Source organism: Anser cygnoides, chromosome 10 (genome assembly GCF_040182565.1).
Source record: "Anser cygnoides isolate HZ-2024a breed goose chromosome 10, Taihu_goose_T2T_genome, whole genome shotgun sequence".
Classification (NCBI taxonomy): domain Eukaryota; kingdom Metazoa; phylum Chordata; class Aves; order Anseriformes; family Anatidae; genus Anser; species Anser cygnoides.
In genome coordinates this window covers 20,714,171-20,737,488 of record NC_089882.1, presented here as the reverse complement: position 1 = coordinate 20,737,488, position 23,318 = coordinate 20,714,171, and the positions used below count along the sequence as shown (strand labels likewise).

At 35.3% G+C, this 23,318-nt stretch overlaps 1 protein-coding gene across 2 annotated transcripts in view; it reads right to left on the bottom strand.

Annotated features, from left to right (window-relative positions):
- The window catches only part of SYN2 (synapsin II), a 177,907-nt gene that overhangs the window by 95,961 nt on the left and 58,628 nt on the right, over positions 1–23,318 (bottom strand). For both annotated transcript variants that reach the window (XM_048046137.2, XM_067003360.1), the window contains exons 2-4: positions 16,268–16,325; positions 14,355–14,446; positions 11,337–11,493 (exon numbers count right to left, since the gene is read on the bottom strand). In XM_048046137.2, the coding sequence (XP_047902094.1) occupies positions 11,337–11,493; positions 14,355–14,446; positions 16,268–16,325 (307 nt within the window). The remainder of the gene's footprint in view (positions 1–11,336; positions 11,494–14,354; positions 14,447–16,267; positions 16,326–23,318) is intronic.

The window sequence follows — 23,318 nt, the reverse complement described above, 5'->3', positions numbered from 1 at the left end:
GACATTTCCTCTTGTCTTATCATTTGGTGCTTGGGAGGAAAGCCCGATCCCCACATTGCTATAGCCTCCTTTAAGGTAATTGTAGAGCATGGTAAAGTCTCCCCTGAGCCTTCTTTTCTCCAGGCTAAAACAGGTCCCTCAGCTCCTCCTTGTAAGATTTGTTCTCTAGACCCTTCACCAGCTTTGTTGCTCTTCTTTGGACACTCTCCAGCAGCACTTTAGTGTTCTTCTTGTAGTTGTAGTGAGTGCCTCAAAACTGAACACTGTTTGAGGAGCATCCTCATCAGAGCTGAGTACAGAGGGACAATCAGCAATCAGTTCCCTAGACCTGCTGGCCATACTATTTCTGATATAAACCAGGATACTGTTGGCTTTCTTGGCCATCTGAGCAAAAAATCTTAACTCATTCTGTTGTGAGACTAAGAATTGATGAAAAATAGCTTCCCAAGGAAACGCTGTAGAGGTTTCTAATATTTCTCTATGAACTGCACACCTGAGTAAATGATGCCTGAACATACACACCACTACGTATGAGCATGGATAGGACTGCTGCAACTGGATTTTCCCTTTCAGTACAGAAAAACTCTATTTTCCCTATACTGACATGCAGAGGTCTCTTGCAGGGTTTGAATCTTGAAGACAAGCTGGTTTACATTATAGGCTGATTTATGTTACATTTCTATTATAGGAAGCTATTAGAGAAAATGATACATGGGCTTTTTTTTTTTTTTTAATCCTCCTTCACACAGCACCTTGAAAAATGTTCTAAAACCATTTTTAGGCTGAGGCTTAGAAACATGGCTGGTCATTCCAGGAAAAAAATTTTGCCTCATAAGAGACATTCAAAAGTTAAAAGGCTCAGCATCACTAGCACAAACATATCAGGGGTTCTTGTTGGCCAGCAGACTGAGAAACAAACACTTGTAAACACTTCAGAGGGAAAAGAAATTAAGTGATTGTGTAGAAGTGCCTGGAAGGGTACATTTGACACATGCACTCTGTGGGAGTGAATTTAACAAAGATTTTTCACCATGCCTTATTTTTACAGTTTTGTATTGATACTTTCTGGTATTGATTTTTTAAATTATTACCTAAGCAGTATCTGTGTTACTCTATTTATGCTCTTCATAATATTGGTTCTTTGTTATGACTGGCCTACATTTCTTCTATTATGATTTAGCAAACATTGAATACTTTTCCAGAAGGCTCGGTATGTCCACATTTGATTTGCTATTTGATACTTCATATAAGAATCAAGGAGAACAGTCTGCTGACGGTAACTTAAGTACTTCTTTTTGTCAGCAGGATCTGACAGACAACTTAATGAAAGTATTCAAACTTTCAAAGTCAATTCAAAGTTTGACATGGCAACGTAACAATGAAACATTGCCTACAAATCAGTTTGGGCATATTAACAGAATACATAAAAGACGGGAACTGACAAAAGAACTTGATGTTCCTCCAGTAGTTTTCCATTATTACTATTCAAAGCCAAAGAATACAGTTGGACTATGAATGGAAAGATAAGTTATAGGGAACCCACATCATAATTCAAGCGGTAATTTTATAACACAGATGAGTTGTTTCCCAACCCTTTTGTAGCCCAGCCACACATGTAAACATTGGTGATGATCTCTGCCTCACCAAGTTGAGGTGTCCTCTCCAACTATCTTGTCTTTGAGTCCTGCTGCTTGACCCACCACTCTGGAACTAATGGTATATCTCCCTTCCTTCCTTCCTTGACTGTAGCTGATACTTTCTCACCTCCTTTATCTCCAGCTCCCTCCTTACCATCTGGGGTGCCTGTCTGCATCTACCGAGATGAAGCTGTTAAGGCTGTGTGGTTTGTGTTGACCCTTCCCTGAAACATTTGGGTGTCTCTGCTCTACATTACCCAGAATTTCCGAAGGCGTTTATTTGGCTTCTGCACCTCTTCTACAGTATGAGTACCTCTCCTCTGAGCAGTGCATCTCTCCAATTGCAATCATGGCTGTAAATAACTGCAGGAATATTTTAACATCTGACAAGATGTACAAATCATTAGGTATTTCTATGAGACACACACACAAGAAACTCACGCCCTTGGAAAAACTTAGAGCTCTCATGTACGAACTATCAGTGCACCCATGAGAGGAAAAAAAATTATCCAACGATTAGAAAAGCAGGATGTTACAAAAAAAAAAAAAAAAAAGGACCACAGACAGACAGAAAAACATTTCGTCTTGGCTTGCAAAGTTGGGTCGCAAGGCATCTGGCAATAAGAACCACCTTGGCTAATGAAAGAAGAGGTGACAAAATGTGTAAACAGTGAGGAAAGTGAGATTTAAGGGAGACCTAAGGATTAAAAGGAAAGAATAATAGCTATGAGCATAAAATAGAAACAGATCTAGGCATGTTTGTTAGAAAAGAATTAGCAAAAAGTCATACCATGAGGTCTCGATCAAGACGCATTCTGGAACTTTTTATTTTATAATGAAAAGTTACAGAGAGAAACAAGATTTTATTGAACTAAGTCATTCAAATAAAAGCTATGAGAACTCTTTCTTGGGTGCACTTGGCAGCAATAAGAATGTGTAGTAGATTCAACTATAATGGGAACATTGAGTTCAGTGTCCTGTTCAAGGAAACATTTGTGCACCTGTTTATTTTAATGGGACTTGGGCGTATGCTTAAACACTTTTCAGAAGGGGTTGAGTCTTGCTATAATAAAGATTTTATTGTGTGGTATGGTTTTTTTTTTTTTTGTTTGTTTGTTCTTCTTCCCTAAGATGCTATGATCCTGAGATTTTCCAGTTAAAATAGTTACTTTTTATAAAAAAAAAAAAAAATTGAATTCACTGAAACTTCACAGTAGAATATGAGGAAATCTATCCTATAATGCAAACTCTGTTTTTGCATATATAGCTTTCCCATGTCATTGATAAGGAGTCGTGTAGTTAAAGAAATTTTGTGCAGGTTTTCAGGTGTCTCTATATGAAGCTATATATCCAGTAAAAGAAATGAGGACAAGTCCACTTTGCATCCCTTTCAGATGTGAACTGGAGCTAAGAATAGAAGCTCAACATAAAGGAACGACTGCAAGGAAATCAGATAGCAACAGTAGCATTGGTGGGATATTTGAAGATAATGTGGGACAGCTATGCTTGTGTAGAGGGAGGGAGGGGACAGGAAGGATTGGGGATTGTGACAAGGGAGGCAGCACAATGGAAGGGAGTTTCCCAGATGGCTCACAAATTCCTTTTGCAAGAACAGGCTTCTAGCCCCCAGATTTTCCCCATGCCTGAGAGACCATGTTCATATACAAAAAACAGATATAATATCTGCCTAGTTTTTGGCTAGTTTATCATCTAAGGTACTTTAATGGGGAATATATCACACAGGTTTGCTTTTTGAATGAATATTAAGACTGGTCTTCAGTTATGGGTATTTAACTTAAGCAAGAACAAAAGCGGGTTTTTGAATTTCAACTCTACACAAGGAACAGTAGATATATAAGGGATACAAACGCCAGCTTTACAGTCCTGGTTTTCAGATTAATTTTACAACCTTTATTTAAACATAGCTTCTTTCAGAATAAGCTAAGAAATGGTTAAAAGTCTGTTTCAATTTTCTGCCACTGGAAATGTTCAATGCAATGAAAGTCTGCAATGGATGTCAAGAGCTCCCACTACTGCTCTTTAGTGCAGAGAAGAGCAGGGCAAAGTGACAACAACCTACCACAAAAATTCGGCAATGAAGTAAAAAATCTGAACCTACTCTTGCATTAAATTAGCTTCATGAGAGTAAATGCTTCTCAAAGGGAAAAATATATACTCAGTTTATATATAAAGTACTTCATAGTTCAAGCAAGGATTGATGAATATAGAACTGTAAGAGTTACGTGCTGTATGGAACAGAAGTCAAATCACCACTACACTTACTATATTCATTATTTAAGGGTCTCTGCTGTTTTCAAGGCGTTTCAAGGGAGCTTACATATTTTAGGAACGCAAAATTAAACAAGACCATAATATTTATTCTTGCAATAAAAACGGAACTTAAATATCTCTATAAGTACGTACAAAGAAGAAATCACACTGTTCAATGTATGTAGATTTCTGTTACGTATTTAAATGAATAATTATGTACTTTGTTTCAATGTAGCGTTCAAAGTTGCTAGTAAATTACTTTTGACCAAAGAGCTTAAAATGCTTTTACTTTCCTTCTGATACACTTTTGTGAATTTACTTTCAGCTCTTGCACTACAAATCCATCAACATGTTTTGCTTTTACTGGCAGACTGAGCAGAGAGGCCAAAATCTTCATTGGCTGACACAGAATTAAACTATGGTTTTTACATTTAACGTTCTGCTTGGATCAGGGGCTGGAAGAATAGCACATATGGACAGTTTGTTCTCTGGCTGTCCTATAGAACACCCTTCATATGAATAAGAGCCACAGAAATGGTTTTAAGAGACCTCCTCCCTTTGTGTAAATGTTTGAAAATAGGTAAATTGAATTTGCTGAGGAGATTGTCACACATTATGACATGAAGCTGTTCAGACTTTGCCAGTCACGTGATTGTGCCCAGTGCCTGAGAAAACAATTCTTCAATGCTTGGGAAAGAGAAGGGCAGCACCTGACTTCCAGTCCTGAAGTGAAAGAAAGGAGCTGGTTTTTTTTTGCTACAATAGCTTCCTAAAGTGTAAGGGGAGGAAAAGTGTGGGTGGGATCTATGTATTTCCATATTCTGGCTGTCCACTGTTCCCATCATTTTCTATCAGGTAGATCAATCTTGCCAGAATGGTTGAAACAAGAAAGTTTAGTGCTGGTTCCAGGTTTCATTTCATGAAATATATAAAATTAAGTATAATACAGGTCTTAACATTTCTAAGATTTATAATGTATAAGAGACATTAAATTTCAATATCCCTAAATTTCTTCCCAAATCTGAGTTGGACCCAATTTTAGGGACACATTTTTTAGCCTTGACCTTCAGTAAAAACTCCTCTGGGATATACAGAAATGCAATAACCAGATTCTAAACCATTGTTCAGCGTTATTGTACAAATCTTACTCCTGTTAGTGAGCACAGAATTTTCTTATAGTGCAACAAATTTGGGAAGAAATTTCTATGTTCTTTCACTAAAACAGATGTGAAATAGCATTGAAGGGTCACTCACAGAAGTAGATTTACAGTAAATAGATATTCAAGACTTTTATTCTTATGCACATTCATTTTTATCTGTTATTCGTTCTCCAGAAGATACTTTGACACAATATTGAAACTCATCTATGTGGCTGTGTCTGCCTATTGGCATAGCTTCAATAATTTCTGTCAACAGGAAGCTGGAATGAACAGAGCTCATTTCTTCTATATGCTCCTCCCTGCAGAGTGTCTACAACTTTCCTGCCAGTGCCCCAGTCTGTTGCTCAGATTATAAAAGCATATCTTGAAGGCTAGAAAAGCACAAGGGGGCAACTTCTTACAGAACACGTGAAGGAGAAAACAAGTTAGGGGAGTACACTATAATACCATCAGAAAGCAGCAAAGGACAGTCAAAACAGACCTTCCAAAAAAAAAAAAAAAGGAAGGTGAGAACAGAGAAAGTGTTCAATACAAGAAAGATGAAAACAGATAAGGGGAAAATCATCTGCAAAAGAAACAAAGTAAAACACAACACATGTAGACACAGAGTTATGTAAGCTTGGCAAATGGAGCAAGAAAAAAAAATATTCAACTAACTTGCAAAAAACCTACTTGGATGTCCACTCACAAACTGTAGGAAAAGACACACAGATGAATTGTGATCTTTATAATACTATCAAGCCTTACAAATGGAAAAGCCGTGATCAGCCTTCCCTCAGACTGAATGCAGATGAGCAAGGAAATCACTTTTGGCATAAGAGTGTTCTATCATACTTCTCTGGCATTTGAAATCCTTAATAGCAAAAAATTTCTACAATGAAGCAAAGTCCCAGTGATCTTTTGAAGGTGTTTCAGTACAAGATGGGTTCACATCCGGAACTCTACATAAAAAATGCCAGAATCTTTCAGATATCTTTAAAATACAGACAAGTCTGTCTTCTGGGTCTTAATTCTACCGTGCCAGCTGTTGACCAGAAAACAGTTCCTATTTTTTTCTTTATGTCCTACATTGCTGAACTGGAGAATGATGTAGCACTTTGTCACTATGTGACGCAATTTCCTTCATTAGAGGCTGAGCCTGCTAAACACACAGCTTTCTCATCCATGCAGTGACAGATCTCTCTTCACAAGGTGTTACGGCTAAGCAGTAGCTTGACATGCTACCGTGGGCTTCTACATCCCCTCTGTGATTACATCAAGTCACCATTTCAAGCTAAACACAGACTTCCACCAGCCTGGCAGCAAGCTAATTAAGGTCATAAAGCTCACAAATGTTTTGTTGTAGACCCATTATCAAGTTGTAGGTTGTACCATCTCCTTCACCAGAAGAAGTGAGTAATTAACGTATTGGTGGATCCTGGAAGCTGTCTAAACCAACAGCTTCTAAGTAGCCTCCCAAGGCATGCTAAAAAAAGAACAGATTTGCAGCCAGCCACAAATGCTACTATGTTTTTCCTCTGCAGCAAAGGAAACAGAACTGCTATAATGTAATTGGACTGATTTTATAAGGATTTTCTTTTTCTTGGAACATATAACCATGGTCTGTAGAATTGCTGCAATTCTGTTATCACTGCACTGTTAAAACACTTATCACTATCTGAACCTATAGACAGCAATCCAGCTACTGTAATGCATGTAATTAGTATGTCATAGTCAAGGTTGAACTGTAATAAAATGTTCTATTTATAGCAGATATGGACATTGAACCTTACAGTCCCTGACAAGAGTGTCAGAGTTAGTGTCTTTACTGACCTCACCAGTTAATTCCACCTCACTGTATGAGCCCATTTATTGGCCAATTGTTCACAGCATGAGTGAAAAGCTAATAATTTGTGGTATTACCATACTGCTACCAATACTTGCAATTGAAAGTAAAAACCAAGAGTAGGGTTCACTTAATGCAAACATTTAAGCAAGCACATTCCACAGAAATCTTACTGGGAAACATGCAAAAGAACGCATGCAGGACAGAAGAAAATTATTTTTTAAAAAATCAACCCAATACACTGGATTTATTTTTTTAAATAACATTTCCCCAGCACTAATCATAAGCATGGGATGACTATGACTTTGCAACATGACAATGCAAGGAAACATTCCAATGAAGTAAATAAAGACCTTTAAATGTTTCCTCCACAGCTCTGCATTTGCTTAGTAGCAACCAACAGTGTCTATTTATAAAACTCTTGCTTCCATATTAGGTAAGTAGCTATCTGAAATTCTTACTAACATTTAAGTAGAATACATCTCAAAAGCCAGGATCGTGATTTTTTCATGAGGTAGATGGTAAGTATTATCACGGAAGTGATAATAACAGGAGTACTGTGATAATTCCAAATCATTAACATATTTCAGTATGCAAACATTTCACCACAAACATTCAATTCAATATTTTCTTTGCCACAGTTGCTAGCATCCTAAATTTTCAAAGGGTTATATGGTGCTTTGAACTTTTGACTTGCATTTGAAGGAATAATATATGTCCCAACACTAGAAAACACACGTTTAAAACTTTATTTTAGACATATTTTTACCATGTTTCTAGCAACCTTCCCACACCCCCATCTTTTGATAATATATCTCAGATTAAATACTGCCTGCCTGCCTATTGGCAATGACATAGAAAACCATGTCTGCAGACACAATGGGAAAAGAGTTCCACTGAAAAAATTTGGGCAGGTGCTTCAGTTTTTAATGCAGGTTGTGAATCTGTCCTCAGGGTAAAAAAAATGCTGTGCTATATGTTCTAATAAAAGCAAAGACCTGATACTGTGAAGTACAGCAACTTAAGGAAAAAAACAAGATCTTGCATTTTGGATTCTCTTATTTTAACCCACAGTCCTTTTATAATAATAGCCTACCTATCCTGACTTCCCCTTCCACCAATTCTATACTGCTCCCCATTTTACACTTATTTAAATATGTGCAATTGGTGGCCATGGCTAATTCAAAAAAAATTTCATCCCTTAAAGTCCCATTGCATTGGACACTGTCACCCTGTCTCTTTCTGCTGTTATAGAAATTGTGATTTACTTCTGCCACTGAAATTTTACTTGATGGAAGGTCGATATATTTCTCATCAATTAATAAAGATGGTGATTTATGGCTTTATCTAGAGTTCTACTTTTTTTTAATGTTTTTGAATTAGCAGTTTTTATAGAAATAGCTTTCATAAAAACAACAAATCATCCTTGCTAACAAGGGAATCATCCAGAAAGGCATCCTTCATGTGCTATGAAGAGGATGGGCCTAATCTATGGTCAGTCTAAGCATGTTTGCTTATTCGCACTACTGCAAAATTGACATGGACACTCATGAGTGCTGAATATGCTTTCTGAAATACTTTCTGACAGTAGGATGTACTTTACAAAAAATACATATATGTATGAAGTGGAAACTACTTTTCTTTTGATATGAATGTTAAGACTGAGTAACATAAAATGTAATCAGAATCACTATATATTCTGATATTTAAGCCATGATGAAAAAGACAAGAATTTAAATAAGAAAACGTATTTATCTGCAAACATACAAATTCAGTTTCACCCAAGCATGAAGTTCTGTGTATAAGATATTACAGTAGTAGGTGGTTCAATATCTTTAAACAGTGCTGCATATATTGAACTCATTTCTGAGCAAGGAAATAACAGAATAATTCTGCTAGTTTTTGGGTTGTTTTATTTTTTCCCTCTAGTTACAATTTAACTATGTTTTCTAGTTCAGCTTAAATACATGCCATTTTAACACTGGGGATCACTTCTTGATTTACCTGCCTGAAGTACATCTAGAAGCATGCTATAGGCATCAGTGGTTTGTATGCATAATGCCAGCATGCAGCAACAGATTGAGGAGCACACCCTAAGATGAAAAGCATCTAAAACTAGACTACAGTTTGCTGCAGGGATTTTACATAGGCAAGGTAGCATGTTTGAGTTAGATGTTATCTAACAAGCTAGAAGATAATACTAGCAAAACTAACAGTCCCTGAGTTCTGCTGCATTATTTGAACATTCGTGAAACTGTCTGAATCAAAGAATCAACAGATTTTTACCCATTAACTATTTACCCTGAACATTAATTGAAACATGTTTACCTGACTTCTTGCATTGGTTACCATCCCCAAACCTGATAAAGGTTTCACAACAGTCTAGGATTAATATGCCCATACATAATGGGAGATGTCTGTACCACTGAGAACAGAAGTCAGTAAAGCCCAAGTTAAAAGCCCAAACAAGCCCCCTTGTGTTTGTACAGAAATTATTTTTGTCCTCAAATTAAAAGTCTGTATTCTTTTAAAGTAGGATCCAATTGATGTATAGTCCTGATATAAATTTATAATAGGAATCACTTGCATGATTGCAGGCTTACCTTATCATTACATGAACTTAAAATGTGGAATTAAGGCCTTCTTTCTATTACTTACCTTAATTAAAACTACCTCTGTGAAGGGAACTGTAGCAGTAAATTAAAACATGAAATGCTAGTTTGAAGCATGTGACCTGTCTGATACCTTAAAATTTCTCTAGGATATTTATTAGGGAGGAAGTATCCAAGAGATGTGAAATGGACTTTTGCTGAGACTGCAAAATCTATTTCAAATAAAACATTTTGATGTAGAAATAGCAAGGTAGGAAAATCTCAATGGAAAAAATATCATTCTTCTGTATGTTTGAATAAAATAAGCTTAGCTGAAAAAATAGTTTAATGTCATTCATATCGAGGCTTGGCTAAAGTACAGAAATTTAAGCAGAAAAAGAAAATATTTGAAAAAAATCAAAGATAAGCAGTTGTGGCAACTATTATAGCAAATATTTCAATAACACACAATCAATCCCAGTTATTATTGGACTAAAAAATCAGCACAGTGATTTTCTGTGAAATGAGACCATTTGTAAGAAACATATCTTGGTTTGGTGGAAGAACAGCTATGACGCTAATGCTACCAGAAGAATATTAAAAGAAGAAATTGTTCAGTTTCTCTCTACTGCATTGTCATTGCATATATATGCTACTGTTACTGCTTCATTGCCCAACTTTACTGCATACTATGAATCAAAGCATTAAGAAATGCCACACAGCATATAAAATGTGATGTACTAAAATAATGGTTTCAGCAATGTACAATATGTATTATGAAAACTTATAAATGCTTTATTAATTATTTATTCCCCACTGTACATTACTGAAACATAAAAATGTGATAAAATTAGCTGCAAGAGATATATATGAAAACCTGCTGACAATTTTTCATAAGGGTTTTCAAAGTAAATCTGAGAAAATAAATATCTTCAAGGCAATAAAAAGTATTAAAGCATTACAGTAAAAGTTTCTTCTGGTGTGAAAAATACTGACAAGTCTTATTTTCTTACCCAAAAATCAAAAGAAAAAAATTATGAATCACTGGCTATTTATAACAAGTGGTATTCTTTAAAGTTTTATTAGCTCTTGGGCAACTGAATACATCTATTAAACAAAATGTTTGCACCATCCATAATCATCTTTTACAGCACTGCATTTTAACTTGTTGCTACTAAGGTCTAGTCCAGTATGAACGAAAAAGATCATCAAATTCTACTTTCATCACTACAAAGTATGTACTGAAAAGCTGAATTAGCATCTACACTAAAAGTGGCAAATATCAGTGATTCTCCAATGTGCCTCATTATTCTAGGTGTAACTGAAAAAAGACTAACTTTTACCTCATATGCACAAGGTTATGAAAAGAGCTTTCAGATGAGGAAACTAATAGCTTCAGATTTCCTTGCTGAAGCATATCCCCAAAAATTTCACAGGCAGGAGGAAAATACTGGCTAAAAGTCTGTTTAAATTATGTTCAAAGCCACAAATATGAGAAATATTCTCAGCTTACTTTTCCCACACAAATTGTGAATAAATACACGTTCCTCACTTGAGGAAGGATGTTAGCAACGGATAGGCTTTCCGTTAGTTTCCTCACTTATTTCATTATTTGTACTGTGCATATTTTTCTCTCCATCTCCACACTGCCAACACTGTCTCTTTGGAAAAAAAATAAAAACTAAAATAATAATAATAATAGAATATATTAGTTTCCTTTTTATTTCTTTCACTATTGTTTCACTGTTCTGTGACTTTGCAGTTTGTCACTCAATATTGACAAGCAGGAATTAAACAAGCAAATAACAGAAGTCACTAAGCCTGCACCAGAACTTTTCAGTACAAGACTTACCACCCATGGTTTGTCACAGAAGTTATAGATGGATTCCAAGGAGTTGACGCTAGGGATGCCTGCATACTGCAGCCCAATGATCAAGTTTCGGAAATCTTCATTTTCTGCCATACTGAATGAATGTTGTCGAACAAGGACAAAATCAGGCCTGAATGACCTAGCAAGGAAAATTGGTAATAATTAATACTCAAATTGTTTCTGCAAACAGCATCTAGTAAATACTGCGACTCCATTAAGTAGAGAGACAAATTATCATGGCTTTTCAGCTTGTTTTGCCACTGAAAGATACATCACTTTTATAAATTCTGAGTATTTCTTAGTTTATTTCTATGTATACTGATTCCTGAGCAATGACAATTAAAGATAAAGCAGGCAAACACCTCTGCCAGAAGCTTAAGCAAGTTCTAATGCTTTGCTTTTGGGGAATGTTTTTTCTTTCACAGCTATTGTCAGTGTTTTAAGGACAATAAGAAAGAGATGAAGCAATCCTATTGCCTGCAAAAGAGATCACCAGAAGTGGAGGTAATCACAGTTCAACTTTTGATCAAGACACTACCCCCCATCTTATATTTAATCATGTTTTCTTGTGTTGCAAAATTCATTGACTCTTGTCCTCTGACTATGCATCTTTGAGAACAGTCTGGCACCATCTTCACCTTACTTAAACTCTGACGTCTAGTTTAAGTAAGGTGACATTTGACATCCAGTTTAAGAACTGACATCTAGTTTAAGAAGGTTACAGAAAATATAAGACATAATGCAACAGGAGTTGCAATATACAGGAGTCCCAATATATACATATTAACCCTAGTACAGGTGGAATTTGCTCAAACTTGAACGTTGAAAGATTCTCCTCTGTACTCAAATTTTATAGGTGGAAAAAACACTAACTAGCTTAATGTTATCAATCTCTTGAAGAAGTATAACTGTGGAGCAACTGTCTGTCACTTTTTTTTTTCTTCTTAATCCCAGTCAGCAAAATTCTGTCACAGGAATTTCTATGATTTTATTAACTAATATTTTGCTCATAAATCTGTGATAGAAAGTCATTTTGGACATCACATCAATAGAACATAAGAATTTTCATCGCAGTATTCAGATAAACCTTTTTAGTAATATGTTTACAGTCTGTACTCAATATAAATTTTCACACCAGTGGGACCAGATATTTCTCCTATTTTTCTTGACAATTGAGACAGAAAAAAAAGGAACGTGCTATTGTCTGACCCATAGTTAATGCTGGCTTTCAAAGAACTTCCTTAACTGAATATCCTTCAGTATCTCTGCATTCTTTAGCAGCACAAGAACCATACACCAAGCTTCAGGTACCAAATACACCAAATTTCACAAACCAACAAGGCTTAAAGCAACATAAAGACTTGCAGATACCTGAAGAAACAGAACTCAGAACTTTTATGAAAAATCTTCCCCCACCCAACATGTTCTGTATCTCCAGAAAAGTTATTTGTCATGCAAACGTAGAACCACTCCCATCATGTCTGCTTATCCCTCTTACACCAGAAAGCATGCACATATATGCAAATATCCTGCACAAAAAATGAGTGCAATATCAACTTCAGGTAGCTTTATTTGGTTAAATAAATTTGATTATAAATAAAAGTGATAATATTATAAAATCCTGCATTACCTCACTGTTAGAGTTGCCCGATGACGTGGAAAGATTTCTCTGTTTTTTAACCTAAGCAGCAGTTTTATCTTTTTTTTTTTTTCCCTCTCTCTTAAACAGCAAATATACATCCTTTTAGATGCTGTTTCCTTGAGGTTCCCAGCTCTCATTAAATATTGACATGTTGAGATGCTAACTGGGCATCAATACTTATGTTTTGTTTGGAAAATTCTCTACAGCAAAGCCATTAAGGAGCAAGATTTCTTGGCTCCAAAACTTCATTCATTGAGGGGGGGGGGAAAAAAAAAAAAATCAGATCTGTTACTCTTCTAAGGAAATAATCTTGTGGATTTGGCATAAGTGGTTGTTACATTAAGCTGCAATATTTTTAAAGCACACAAGAGATTAAGCAGCTATGAGTTTTAAAGCATAAAGTACACTTATTTTCAATATTTTTCTTCTTGATTTTTTTTTTTTTTTTTTACATGAAAAAGTAAAAATCTTCAAGTCTTTTATTTGGACAGATGTTGAGCAAAAACACAAAGTCACTAGACATGCTGTATGCTGTCCAGCTCCCTGAACTCTTACTCTTTCCTGAAGATAAACCTAAGTAGGAAACTACCAGGTCACTGTCAGAGGTGTGATCTACCTTTCTATATGCAACCATTCAGCCAAACTGTTACACTTAAACCATTAACTGCACTGACCAAAATCGAAGTAATTCCCCAGCTACATAACATATAGAACTGCCTGAAATAATTTTCCTAATGTAAATTAATCTTTTACTTTGCCCTGATGTACTCCTATTTCCCTCTCTACATTTGCAAAGCTGTACATGTTCTCTCTGGAGGGAGGGGAAAAAAAAAAAAAAAGAGCAGTGAAAAGACCCCTGACTTCCATTGGAATAATTCTTTTATCAACAAAACAGCCTAATAGGAAATTATCTAAACTGTGATGTTACAGTAACTATCCAGAAAGAATTGATATGACTTGGCCCATGTCAATAGAAAACAGCAGGCCCTGAGCGGGAGCTGCAGCCCATGGAGAGGAGCCCACGCAGCAGCGGGTGGTGTGGGGGGAGCTGCTGCCTGTGAGGAACCCATGTTGGAGCAGTTTGCTCCTGACAGATGGAACCCATGGTACGGACCCACATGGGAGCAGCTCTTGAAGAGCTGCTGCCTGTGGGAGGCCCTGTCACATGACTTACTCCACTGATCAGATACTTTTCATGGCAGTGATCAACGTTTGTTGCATTATCAAAAATCCTTATCACTGTATGCAAGAAAAAACACCAAACATTCAGTACATTTTACATGTACATTTATATTATGCATGTAAAATTACATGCAAAACCTATTGCTTCTTGCTGTTATTATATTTAGTTTTCTTACCTGACGACTTTAGTGCCATTCCGAAATACTTGGATATCTACCGCATAATTGCCATCAGCATGGGCTATCAAGTTGATTTCTGAAAATTCTGCCTGTGAAAAGAGGACTCTCATTAGTCCGTCTGTTTTATTTTACCTTTATTTTCCTAAATCCCTTCTGTTAAGTATTAATATCTGAACAGCTGACAATATATAACTGGAACACAACGTGTACTAAGAGGATCTTCTTAACTGGATCTTAATCCAATGGTATGCATCATATATGAAGCAATTGAACAAATTAGAAAATATAAAGAAAGAAAGAAAATAAAAAAAAATACATAAACAAAGACTGTAGGGTAGTAGAGATTATATTTCCTTTGTATGGTGCACTACAGAAATTAATCAAGGCACAACAAACATTTACCGAACATGTTGAAGCAAATAGCACAAAAGCAGTGTTAAGGTAAATATGACAAATGGAATATTTTCTTATCACACTTAGTGTGTTTTGTTTTTTCTTCCCTTTCCTTCACATATTTTACTCCTTTCTATTTCTTTTATGTGCATTTACTCTTTTTCCTAAAAGATCAGGTGCTACTAAACAATTGACATGCAAAATTCACAAATAAAGAATTTTTTCAAAGTATCTTCTCACATTGCAAATATGGCATTTAAAAGGAATCAATTCCATACTCTGAATCTACAGTTATTTGAAATTAAAGAACAGGATGTTTTTCATTTATCCACAGTCTTTCATCAGCTTAGACTCTCAAAGCACCTTACAATAACATTATACAGCAGAATAATTGAAATGCAGCCAACTGTCTTCTAGTGGATAAATAAAAGTGTCTTTGCTATTCTGGACACTAGTACAGAATAGAGACTGTCAGAATTCTCATTAGTCTCCTCTTGAAAAACGGTGTCACTGAAGGCCTTCCTATGTAAAATCTGTGTAAGGCTTTCAGAATTAGTGTTCATTTAAGGCAAGTGTTGACTCCTCTATCCACCATTCCAACTGAACGGCTTAAGTACGTGCTTGATTTCAAGCATGGATGATTCTTCATTAAATCTTATACATTTATATACTTTCTTGGATCAATGTTTTAAACGCAAAGAGCAGATTTAAGACTATTGTAAAATCAGTGCAAATGATGAGAGATTAAAATATTTGCATAAATGCTGACAACATTAATAAATCATTTAAAAATTAAGATTGACAACTAATCTCTCACATTCATTTATTACATTAAAAAATTACATGGATTCACAGTATGGATTTAATACTTTAAAAACTTAGCATGTGATAGAAAATATTTTAGATTATAGGTAGGTTGCTGTAAGCAGTATACAAATAAAATAATGCTCTTCAGTGTAGGAAAAGAACACTGAAGTTACTAACTCAATTTATTTGTACACAACAGTAAAGGTGTTGATGCTTTACAAAGTGATTAATAGGGTTCAGAAGCCTTCAATCTATTGCTGATTAAAGGTGGTTTTGGTCCTACAAAGACCTTATGAAGGAAACTCTAGGCTTACACAGAGCATTTGCTAGCATTAAAGTGCACATGATGTCAACTGCACAGTCTGATTGAGATGTGAATGGTATTTTGGAACAAAATAGCTTGCCTCCTTCTTCCTCTCTCTCAATACTCTTGAAAATCCCTGCAAAGCAGTTCCAAGCTGAGAACAGTGCAAAGCTAGATATTGTAGCATTAAAGTGATTTAGATAAGCTGGATCCACAGTGCCAGTGATAATTTTGCCTCACTCCCTGAAATTCCAAATAAAATTCAACCTTTTAGTGTTCTACTCAATTTGCATTTTTTTTTACTGAAGTACAAAGGACTACGTACCTATTTACGCATACATGCATGTATGTGTATACATACACACGAACACATAAAAATAACATTCAGATTAAGTCATTTAATTACCTGTTCAACCTTTATGTCATATTCTCCATGAACCTTTTTTCCACGAAAAGCCTTGGCCCTGCAAGAAAGAAGAGAGACAGAAAATCAGGGATACGTATATCTGTAATCAGTAGCTGCATAAAGCTTCCTTTATGGCCTTCAGCGTCTTGAAAACATGCATATATACTAAGCGAATCTACCAATACACATTTTTTCCCCTTTATCATCCTTTTGTCCTTAACATCCCATCACATACTATTTTGGGATTCCACCTGCAATCACCCAATATGAAGTACATACTAACGTGTACTTAAATACATATTTCACAGTTACTAATATGAGTACCATTAACAAGATGCAATCCTGCTTGCATTAAAACCGACAACATCAATGGAAATTCACTTCAATGTGAACAAGATCCTAAGCAACACCACTCACACTAATCTTTGTCCACTTAATTTATTTAGAAAAAATGGTTTATTGGAAACGTTATGCCTAAAAACTTTCAAGTGTTTTTAAAGGAAGTATCATAGGTACTGGAGACTGTTGTCACTAAATTTGCAAGTGCCCGATTTACTAAATAGTTTTGCTTCTTCTAGATTGTAACTGTGGCAGTGTAATTACCCTGAAAGAGAGATTACCAACTGTTATGCACTGTGATTGCTTTGGTAAAACAGAACTGAATTCAATGGTCCAAACCTCAGGCCTCACAAGCAGCGTATTTTGTGTTTTATGTCTTATCTAGCATTTATTTGTTTTGGAGAAAACAGGAATGAAATAAAAACCTGTTGATAAAAGGGAATTACTCTAACACTCTGAAGCTGGAAAAGGGTATCAGTCTCTCTCTGTAACTTCTTTATTCAAGCCAAAGTTTAAAGTACCTTTCCCACTTTTATTAATAACAAGCACAAATCTGCTCTACATCCAAAAAATAAAACAAAACAGAGCAACTGCAAGTGCTTAAAAAAAAGTTATTTTGTCCATTTCAGCATTTGACAAAATGTTATTTATTCAACTTAATTTATTTTATATGTTTATATTCAATTTTATTTTATTTATTATACTCAACTAAATCTACCTCATCAGTGAAAGTAGCATATACTCTATAATAAAAAAAATTCACTGTTACTTTTCAAAAATCCTTTTCCCACTGAGGTCGAGAAGAGTTTCACCATTGGTTTCAGCATTAGAAGAACTAAATTTCATAATAATCAACAGAAAACACTGCCTTAGGCAACATATTTCTTAAGGATATTTTATATATTTTGCATAACTGATGGTAAAAAACAAAGAAACTGTTTATAATGAAATGACATATAGAAATATTGTTCAGCAATTAATTCTGTATGTATATGCAGTTGGTAAGAAGATAAAAATGAAGAAAATGTTTTCATTATTGGTTTATACTGTTTTCTTTTAATTAATACAAATGAGATACTAAGTTTGAAATCCACTGTTTTATTATAGAAAGTGCCTACTGAGGATAACATCACATATTTTTGCCTGTAAAAAAAGTAGAAGTTAAATACACTGTATAACAAATCTAACTTAAAGAAATAGCATTCATCTTTTTTTTTTTTTTTTTTTTCCAATTTGTTCTGAATGGTAACTTGACCATATAGAGAGACTAAACTTCCCACAGTGCTTACTCTAACAAATATCAGCAATTGATTTCTTCGTCATGACAGGAAATGGAACTGAGAAACTACAAAGAGCCAAAGAGAGGCTCCTCTGTTCTTTGGCACTAAGCATTTATTGGAATATGCTCCAAACATTAGTTAAAGTGAAATGTTATCCCTTGAAATTCACTTTTTCTACTTCAACATCCTTTAGAGATGAAACAACCTTTAAACAACTAAATTCTGGCATGATTCACATTTCAACAAATGACTTCAGCTTTGAAAATAAACAGCAATAGTAAGTAATAAAGTTATGCCATCTGGGGCTTGAAAACAAATGTGACATTTAAACATTCAGACAGACCTAATTTCAAATTAGCATTAACCCACATTTGATAAAAATGTGTAATATTCAATAATATTCTCCAAATGTTGAGCCACAAACTGCAAGAATTTATCTAGATATCTCTAAAAATACCTTACAATAAAAAATCATGCATCTAATTTCAGAAGACTCAGAGATATTCTTAGTAGGAGTGTGCTGTGAAATAGAACCTAGTTTACATTTTATTTACTGTGCTTAGGAAATATAGTCATACCTTGCTTGATTTTTTTTCCTATTTACAGTCTTATCATAAAGACATTTATTACCTTATTAATTACCTTCCTTTTTTAAGGGAAGATGGGAAACAAAATGATATGGCATTATTCTTTTACAAGAAAATCACTTAAACATAGTTTGAAATTCCAGTTAAACATTATTACTCTCAGTACCAAGCATGGAATACCTGTGTATCAACCCTGGGAGCACCTCAGTAGAAAGGAGATAATGCTTTCATGCTCAGAATCTCTAGTCAAGGCGTTTGAGAAGAGTACAAGGTTAGCTGTCAGTATGATTAAAGATAATATAACAAATGTGCCCCAAGTCAAGTAACATTTGGCTGCCCATTGCTGAATGATTTTTGAATTGTTTGTAAGGAAGAGAAGGGAAGAAAGCAGTACTGTTATTCATATGAAAGTCCCTGTGTAAACAGTTGCTTTCCAAAGCCTAAATGTAAAGAAAATGATCAGGTACTACTATGAATGCTCCTTATTAGAGCTATTAGCATGAACTCTTGTAGTCAGAATCTTTTCAAAATAAGTGAAATATTTATACATTTATTGCTTCACAATTCATTTTCTGGATAAAATCTTGCACATTTAAAATTAACCAACTATAGAACATACAGTTGCCATAAATACATCCATATATGAACTCAGGCTACTTAACTTTGGCAAGGACAATGAATAAAGTAGTGAGCAATAAAAATGTTTCAAATATATGAAAAAGGCCTGAAATGTTTCCCTCAAACTATGCATCTACATAAATTTCCACGATATCTTACTATGCCATGAAACCAATGATGTAAATGAACAAAGCATTAACATTGGTGCTACATCAGCTGGCAACAAAATCAACAGGAAAATCATTTGCTAACATGCAATAGATTTACACCAATTTAGTTTTCATTCTTAAATACCACAACAGAGTTTACCAGCAACAGCCTTATTAAAGTCAAAAGCATGCATCCAGCAAAAGAATGGGTTCCAGTCCTACAAACTACTGCTCATGTATGTAAGTCTCTTACTTACACAGCTCTGCATATTCCTAAACACTGCAATTTGCCCTTCTATTCAATTAGCACAGCACTGGTAGTCTGATTTCTGTACAATGTACACAGGATTCAGATCAGCTTAAGCACTGATTTCTGGGCATGCCTGAACAGTGGGAGCTAATTTCTGTTCCCATCAATACGAGCTTTGTATGCTCAAAAATAATTAATATTGCCAGTTTACTACAACTGGGCAAAAGTTTATTCACCAATTAGAACAGTAGCACCCTCTGGAGTACACAAATTGCAGACTGTCAATGTGTATAAACAGCTTAATTAACTTTGAGAACGGTAACGTACACATACATCGCAGTCTCAAATAACTGGTTCACTGGAATTACCAGATGCATGTAAAGATTTTGGCAGACTGTGACAGAAGCAGACAGATTTCCAAGAACTTAACGCCTTGATCACTAGCCTCAGACACAGAACAGAAAATATTGAAGGGAAAACAAACCCAGTCTTCAAGTTCAAGTCTGGTTAGCAACAAAGAATTTTGCCACCCTAGTCAATCAAAATACCTGCAAAGAGAATTATTAGGAATAAAGCCAAACACTTGTGGTCCTACTGTATATTAGGACACGATGAAGTCATCTCAGATGGCCTAGCAATATTAGAACATTTCACACAGATAATTCCGTCAAGCTAATAGGATTCTTCTTTGCTGATCTGCCCAGTTATACTGGGGAGCATGGAAGCACAGTTACTTGAGCAATTCAAAGTTAACAGGGCAGTACAAAACATCTGTAGGAAACAATCCCGCTTTGGTGCAGGGCTTTCCTTCCCTGACTTCTGTAACTTGGAGCAAAGAACTTTCTGTTAAATATATCCTAAAAACCAGAGCTCCTCACTCCTCCATGCAGTCTTTTCTCTGCAGAGGCACTGAACTGTCATACTATTCCTCATCCCCTTTATGGGTGATGGCCAAGCTCATGAAAAGGAATTTTTCAGCAGAGGATTTTCCTGCCCAAACAATAGAGAAGCTGCCCAAAGAAATTCAACTCTAAAAGTGTTTTAAATAATAATAATAAAAAGAATAAACAACCTAGAAATACAGAATGCAAGCCTATTAAGTGGCAAATATTCCACTTCCCTTCCTGTGCTGTGTAACCCCCTTGCTGGAAAGTGGTGTTTTTTTGCTTGTTTCAGAATAGCACCTTCAGAGGCTTCTGCAATCTGATTCCATTCCAACTTTTTTCCCCATAATTTATTACTAGTCTTTCTTTCTTTTTCCTTTTTAAACAAATTATCCTATCGCCTTGGCATATATTAGAATATTCATCTTTTTTACTCTGATGATTTAAACAAAACAGAACTATTTTTCTTTTTTCACAGTACAGACCTGCCAGCCCAAGAACCACCTCTCTGTTGCTTTAAACAGGAGCCCTTCTATTTGTCACTCTGTTCTGTGTCTGAATACAGTATTTTTGCTAGAACTCTAATCAAGAGGAACATGCCTCCTACTCTTGAATCTCTAATTTGAGCTTAAATTTGCTGGTTTTTCAGAACAGCATGCTTTACTGAAAATGCCTAATTTTCTGCCCACTCAGGGTTAAACAAGTACTTTTTCATGACCAAATGCTAGACTGCCTTTCTGTTTGTCTCAAAATCCCACACCTCAGGTTATGTAATACTTACCATTAGCCCAATACTGTGGAAGACTTATAGTCACGATGTAATTTCTGTGGGTTTATTTTGTAAATTAGATGAAAAATGAAAGTATTTTTAAACGTTTTAAAGTATAATCACTAGAAGACCTCATACTTGATGCAACATATAACCTTTTCCAAATCTGTTAGACTCATTGGAATAAACAATTACTACACATTCCCAAGTATAGATTCATAAGAATATTTTGTATGTTGAAGAAAAAGTCCAAACGTTCATACAGAAAACTATCATTAGTGATATTAAGAAATATTACTGTTCTAAATACTGCTGGATGTTTTAATGGTTCCTAGGACTATAAGACAAACTCCATACCTGCAGCAGTTATGATAAGTTCCTTAAACTTATCTATGTAAATAAAAGTCAATATAAAAATATTGCAGGCTAGAGTAATAAAGTTAAATTTGCCAATTCCAAGTCCCTAACAACTAAAAAAATCCACTCTTTCCAACTTCTCACTCTGTTGACAACAAAGATAAACAAGGACAAACAGCTAACAAACAACTTTACTATTTAGAAGGTAATGCACTCTATCTTGAATAAATGGCAAAAATGTCACACAAGGCAGCTGCTGTTGATAGTTTGATAGAAAAAAAAAAAGAAATAACATCTAGTGATATTTTTCTTTGCTTTTTCCCATTGAGGTAAAGAAAGTAAACTGATACACTAACAGAAAGTAATTCCTGACAATATTTGAAATGCCATAAAAAACAGCCTGGAGTGAAAGAATTTTTGAGACTGAATCCATACTACTGATAAAATCTTCAGCAGAAATTTATCTACCTTTCAATTTTTTCTGTTTATACTGAAATCTCTAAGGCTCTAAGTTTTAAATGCCTCTCAGCAAGATGCATGACTGCATGTGATATAAGAATATATGAATCTTCTATGTTTGCAGACATTACCAAGTGATAGTCATATATAACATGCTGGGCTATCATGTTTGAATTTTCATCTTTGGGAATCCTGCACTTAGTATAGAATCTGTACCTTAAAAACTTCTCCGGCTAGCTTCGCCCCTGTGCTCAACCCATAGATGAGATTCTGAGCATTTCTTTTTATTATTTTTCTTTTTTTTTTTTTAAGTCAACATGAGGTAAGAGAGAGAATGGAAAGCATGCAAGATACATATATGTCTGGAGAGAATGTGAGAAAGAGATGCACACCTTTCAGCCGCAGCTCGTAGTTAAACGAGATTAAGTGCAACATCAGACCTTCAACCATAACATCATACCTTAAATCTTCAGCCCTACATACAGGGACAAGACTCAGGGGAAGCACTGGGCAATGGGAGGAGAAGAGATTACTATAAGACCCAGAATAACCTGTTGGAGATATACATGTACTTATATACACACACGCACAATACACACACACAAAAACACTCACAACGCAATCAAAAAACGTGGCCTCTGCAGAGAATTACAGTGATGGTACAGGCAAGCCAGAGTATTTTTTTTCCAGCTGGACCCCAACAAGCATTTAACACCCATTCAACAATGTTGTGGCCTCACCAGCTCTGAATTAGATTTAAATGAGCAAAAGATTAAATGATTTTTCACGGATTGGCAGTTGCTTTGATCTTTGGCTCAGAGATCCTTTCACTTCCATCATGTAGACCTGGAGTCTACATTACAATTCTATTACTTGCTTTGTGTTACAGGAATACTTTACATCAAGATTCCAAACAGTCAGTGTAAACGTCTTTGATTTTTTAATCTTTTTTTTTCATGTAAGTGTAACTTATCTTTAGATTTAAGACAACCATTTGCTGCCCTGTTTCTCCGAACAGATCAATTAGAAACCCTAGTCTTTACAGCTCATAGTCATTGATGCAGTAAAGAAAGTATATGGCTTTTGCTGCCCTCTTCTGTAGAAATAAATATATATCAGATTGGTTTAAAAAAGTGTTACCAATCAAAGAAAAATATAGAACCATGGTCATCTCTTTGTTTTTGTGTCTTTTAAGGTTTCTACACTGGTATCAACCCAGCCAGGTAGGAGTCACAGGCAGGAGCTGAGAACACAGGAAATGCTTCATTATCATTAAAGTTACATAGATATTTGTGCTGAATTATGGATGTTATGCATGATAGATAGTATAAACCTTACCTGTACTTAGTTTTAGATCTG